At 38.9% G+C, this 6,000-nt stretch overlaps 1 protein-coding gene across 3 annotated transcripts in view; it reads right to left on the bottom strand.

Moving 5' to 3' along the window:
* Positions 1-256: 256 nt before the first annotated feature.
* Positions 257-6,000, bottom strand: part of SPAG6 (sperm associated antigen 6) — a 229,105-nt gene continuing 223,361 nt past the window's right edge. For all 3 annotated transcript variants that reach the window (XM_073676498.1, XM_073676499.1, XM_073676500.1), the window contains 2 exons: positions 3,680-3,825; positions 257-452 (listed from right to left, as the gene is read on the bottom strand). In XM_073676498.1, the coding sequence (XP_073532599.1) occupies positions 383-452; positions 3,680-3,825 (216 nt within the window). In that variant the 3' untranslated portion in view covers positions 257-382. The remainder of the gene's footprint in view (positions 453-3,679; positions 3,826-6,000) is intronic.

Genomic DNA, 6,000 nt, shown 5'->3' with positions numbered 1-6,000 from the left:
CCAATAGCACAATGTGTACTTGATAAGATACAGATTTTTAAGCCAAAAATAATGGGTGGATTTCTGCCGCATTTATTGACTCTGTTTTATCAATAATAACAAGTTACTCTTATTTCCTTGTTAATCTCAATTGCATTCATTAAAGCAAAGTGGCTGTTAAAATACATTCTTTTAATGTCTGTTTATTTTTTTTCTTGTTTTTTTTACAACCACCTTTGTATGGAATATAAATGTACTTCTTTCAGACAAGACTCCCTTTTTAAGATGGGTAATATATCTTTAATTTCTGTTTACAGCATAGTATAAAATATTTATAGTGCTCCCAACAGATAGATTTTCAATGCAGGCAATAAAATAGAGTATTTAAATATAAATAGCAAACTCATGAAATCACTGGCTGGTAATGATCCACCCTCTCCAGCAGCGTCTGGGAATATCCCGGAGAGTAATATCTGAAATACAAACAGGGAAAATTAATCCAGAAACGGAAGAGGATGAAGAGTCAATTAAGGGACAATTTGCCAAGGAGATAAACTTTGCAAGATCATGAATATATACTGTATTTAGGACGCACCTTACTATAAGATACTCCCCAGGTTTAGGCTGCTAAAATTAGGAAAAACATATTTTCTAATAACTAAAATTTCCTCAGCAGTATATAAAAGTGGAGGGGTCAATATCACTAATTTTAATGAACTAGGGTAGAATAAGGAGGTAATAGATCTTATGTTAATGTTTCTCTGCAAAATGTGCATTATACACATATAGCTTTACAGCACGGCCATATAGTGGATATAAAAAGTCTACACACCCCTGTTAAAATGCCAGGCTTTTCTGTCATGTAAAAAAAAAATCATACCAAGAAGAATCATTTCATAACTTCTTCCACTTTTAAAGTCAACCATAATCTGTATAAGTCCATTGAGAAACAAACTGAAAAAATTTGAAAGGGAAAAGAAATATAACAAAACTAAAATAATGTATTTACATAAGTGTGAACACCCTCTTAGTTCAGAATTAGCCAATCACATTTACACTCATGGTAAATAGTAGTTAGTAAATAGCAGCCATCTTTCACAGTAATTGATAAAACCCATATAAAGTTGTACTGTTCTAGTAGAATTTTCCTGTCATTTTCTTAGTTGCATTTTATAGTAAAAGTCAGGGCCCATAAACAGCTTACAACACAGCAAAGGGATCTCTTTGCTGAAAGTTTGCCAATTCTAGATGTGCAATGCTGATAAGGCTCCTTCCCAAAAAGACTGAATGCTGTCATACATTCAAAGGATACTTCAACAAAGTATGTTTATGCAACCACATTATTAAAGTACTTAATTTTTCTTTCTCAACTTTATTTTTAATTGAATTGTACAGATTATGGGTGATAATAAAGGTGGAAATAGTTCTGAAATGATTCTTCTTGTTTTTTTATACAAGACAAAAACCTGGCATTTTAATAGGGGTGTGTAGCCTTTTTATAACCACTGTATACACAACACTTCTGCATGCAAAGAGCATGGACAGTCAGCTCTACCAAATTCCTGCTTAACTCTGCTACACACATAGCTCAGCTACATGCTTACACAGCTCTGCTAAATTTACACATAGTCCTCTCCTACATAGACACACAGCTCTGCTACAAACGCACATAACTCTGCTACATACAAAAACACATAGCTCTCCAGCATTCCCACAACTCTGCAGCATTAGCACACAGCTGTCCTAAATACACACAATGCACTGCTACGAGCGCATGTAACTTTGCTACATACAAAAACACATAGCTCTCCTACATACACACAACTCTGCTACATATACACAGCTATGCTACAAGTGCACATAGCTCTGCTACATACACATGGAGCACTGCTACATATACACACACACACACCTCTGCTATATACACATATATAAAACACATACACTCTATACGTTACCTCATTTTGAAGGCCTTTCCAGCCATGTGACTGATCACATGACTGAATGGTCCTTCAGTTACTCAGGACGTGCAGCATCAGCGCAGGTCCTGGTAGCCCTCTCTCCTGCTCTGCACTCATCAGATATATATATGTGTGGCTAGAGGAGCAAGCGCAGTTATCTGATCGATAAGGAAGGATGCTATGTCAGCGTTCTCCTCAATCACAGGAAGCTGTATATGGACTGTAAGACTCACATACTTTTTAGCAACTTTTTTTGCGAAGAAGTGTGTCTTATAGTTAAAACAATATGCCACACTTTTTTTACAGCATTAGTGCAATGTGCACTGTGACAACAACACCGTGTACATAGTTTGCATGGCTATCCAAGAAGTCTCTATAGTTCTCTTGCTACCTTTCTATGTCTTATAGGAGAAAAGGACAGAATCACTATATGGTGATTTTTCCCTAAGTCCTCCCCAGTTTCAAAAGAGGGGGAACCAGCACAAGGTCAGCTTCAATGGTAAAGGTTTTTGCAGTCTAATATTTTAGACTTTGGGCAGAACACATCTAAACAGGGTCATGTAGTACTGCAAACAAAATATATATTATTTGTGGCCTTCCAACACCCAGAAAGGATTTTTCACCCAACCCCAGGGCTAACTGGGGTAGTAGTGCAGCCTGCCAAATAATAACTGCTAATATACACACTGTTAGGATTCTGTTCTGCTAGCCGAACATAGCACATCAGAACCTAGTTGGCACTTGACCACAAATATGCAAATCGAATACTTGCAGTCACCTGACGGCCACTTTAACCAGCTAACATAGCCTAATCCTAAAAGTGTGTATATTATATGATGTTACTATACTGAAAGCGGTCTTCCTTATCGAAAGTTTGAACTGGGTTGGAAAATCCCTTTAAGTTGCAGACCAATGTTTTACAAACGTTGCCAGAAGAGATGAGAGAATAAATTCACAGAACTCTAGTCCAGCGGTCAGGTCAGTATTCCGTGGCCAATGAGATGGAGTTCTGCAAACTGCCTCCTACCTGCCAGCATCCGTGGCTCCTCTTTTCATTAGCTGGGCTGGTACAATGTCACATGTGCATCATATCGTAAAAATGACACCAGTGCCAGTCCGGTTAATCAAAACAGGAGCCACAGATGCCCTTAGGATGGAGGCAGTTCACAGGGCTTCTGTCCAGTGGCCACGAAATACCGAAATGTGATGTAAATTGATTCGCTCATCTCTAATTGCCAAGTGGTAGAACTGCACATCAACAGGTCACAGTGAATCTACGTAGCTAAGAGTCGTTTTCAGCGTATCTGAAGCTAAAGCCTAATGTGTATAAATGAAATATATCCAAAATTCCATATATAATGATTGTATGCAAAAAAATCATCCTTCTTGTATTTCTATACTGAGTTATAATATATAAAAATTGAATTGTGATTGGAGGAAAAATAGAGCACGCGGAGGGATTCTTGTTTCAAATAATTGTTAAGTTTATAGTGTACGTAGTACATTTGCTGTGTACTTGAATGCAATCTATTGTTCTCGGTTGCCTCTTTGATCACATTTTATCACTAGTGCTGGGATATTAGTAGATCTTCTTACAAGCCGTCATCTCTTGTATCATGACTTATTCTGCCTCCTTAGAAGCGTCTAACGTCATTTACATTCTTGGCAGACATATCTGCCATAGCCTGGCTCTGTCCAGGCACAACGATGCCACTTCCAAGAATTCAGTATTTCCTTACTTGACAATCTCCTCGGGGTAACAATTATTGATAGTGTTGATGTATTCCTGGAGAGGGGAGCCAGGATCGGTGGAGATCTCTTGAATCTTCTTAAGCCCGCCACTTGTTACAAAGAGACGTCTTGCTTTGCTGTCATGCGGAAGAACCTGTATTTGAAAAGCACAAAATCTTAACATTGCCAGTAACAAATACCAGCAGGCGCTATCTCGGGTCTAATTTCAGGGTGTCATTGCATAGCGCACTGGATTAGAGACGGAAAATGTCAACACATTTACAAACATCTCAATACATTTCTGAATGATCGAAACAGAGACCCCCGAGGCTTTATGGTTCAGAGACATGAATATCCAGCAAAATAACTAGAGACGAATGCCAATGTAGAACAAGCCTTAATAAAGTACAGGCAATGTCATCACATCAAAACAGCTGTGGAGACCTCACCTAGTTATCATGTCACATTGTGTAGGTCACATTGTAAGGGAGGTACAAGATGGAGGCCGTGCAGATGAAAGGAGGCAGGAGAGAGCGCAGACATAAGGAGTCTGCTGAGCAAAAGCTGGAAGAAAACGAAAGGAGAGACATAAAACCTCAGAAAGAGAAAAGGAAAAAGTGAGCAAGAAAGGATGAAATTGATAACGCTGGAGAAAAACGAGTAGCGTGTAAAGATTATGAGAATTCACATAGGAAATAAAGAGAAAGAGGCAAAGGAATGTTGTGATAAGAAACAGAAGGCATTGTGTATATGTGATAATGCCCCCCTGCTGTAAATTATAGGCATATTACAGGTCACTGGGGGCTACTGTGACCATATAAAAGTATGAAGTGCAGGCTGACTACATTGATGCAGATCACAGAAAGCCATAGATAATTAGCTGCTGTGCAACCTCTTTTAGAAAATGAAGATAAGGATAACAGGTCACCATTGATTTATATCAAATACGCTCATACTTTTTAAAAGTTGCTAGGAGCGGAGCTGTAGTTCCCGGCAGTGGCCGCTACACATTGAATGGAGTTGCACTTTGCACACAGCTGATCGGTGGGGTTCCCAGGTGCCGGACCCCAACCAATCCTGATATTGATGACCTCATCCTAAGTGTGCAGTCAGATGGGCGTATAAATCAGACAGAGATCAAAATGCAGCCCTCTGAATGAGTAATCAATATGCTTTCTCCAGACAACTTTTCAAGGGGCTTTGTGCACATGACCATATTTTCGGTTCAAATGCGATCCGCCAAAACATAGGATTGCAGTCGAACCATTGTTACTCTATGGGGCTGTGCACATGAATAATTTTTTTCAACAGGCTAAGTCGGTTCAAGGAGAAACGAAAAAAAAAAATCGTAGCATGCCGAGCTGGATCTGATTATCGGACCGAACTCAGTCATGCAAGTCAATGAGTCCGTGGAAAACATCGGACTGCACTCGGATGACATCTGACGGAATGGATAAGATAGAGACATTTTTTTCCCCATCTTCTCCTCATCCAAGAAAATTGGATCACACTTTGATCAAACTCTCTCGGATGAGAGAATATACGCTGATGTGACCTAAGCCTAAAAGTCAATCTAATCAGTCGCAGTTTTCTTTACTTTTGGTGTTTCTGGCTTTTCTTTTTAAAGCTGCTTGCTCTATTTATGGTATTTTTTTCTAATGTTTCTCATACGGCTTGAAAAATGGCAGTAAAAAAGCAACTTTACAAATGTAGCAAAATAAATCAAGTGAGAAAAAAATGATATAAAAAAAAAAAAACTTTTAAAATTTATGGGGTTTACAAGGATTTAAAAAAAAAATAGATGCTGAAAAAACTAATGTCAGTGTGGAAGATCATACAGATAGAGGTTGTAGTTTTAGAAATCAGATCCCCTCCATGCGTAATAATGCAGGATGAATTGTTTGCTATGGCCAGGAATCCAATGGTAGGGTCATTCTCTCTGTATCTTTCCTAATTACTTTAACTGGATTTCATTATTCATGCGGTTTATGCGCGGCCTGGTCAGAGGGAACTACCAGCATCACGATTATGTAAACCAGACATGGCAGAGCTGCTGGAGCTTAAATACAGGCATTTACTCACAGGCATTTAGGGAAAATGTCCATAACAATTGAATCATTTTCCACAGCTGAGGTCACGCAATTTTCTGTTGAAATTGGACAGCAGGTTCTGGCAATGAAGCACAGGCTGTAGTGTCAGTGCGAACATTGTGCAGGATCATATAAGGTTTATGTGCTTCTCCACCAAATCTGCTGTATGAACACAGCACTAGCATGAACATACAGGATCCAAGTGGTCGGAGCTCCCATGTACTCACATTAACCATCAT

The sequence above is a fragment of the Phyllobates terribilis genome, unplaced genomic scaffold, assembly GCF_046119375.1.
Source record: "Phyllobates terribilis strain yellow unplaced genomic scaffold, ASM4611937v1 Scaffold_4__5_contigs__length_816908805, whole genome shotgun sequence".
In the NCBI taxonomy this organism is placed as follows: domain Eukaryota; kingdom Metazoa; phylum Chordata; class Amphibia; order Anura; family Dendrobatidae; genus Phyllobates; species Phyllobates terribilis.
This window is presented reverse-complemented; position numbering and strand designations above follow the sequence as displayed.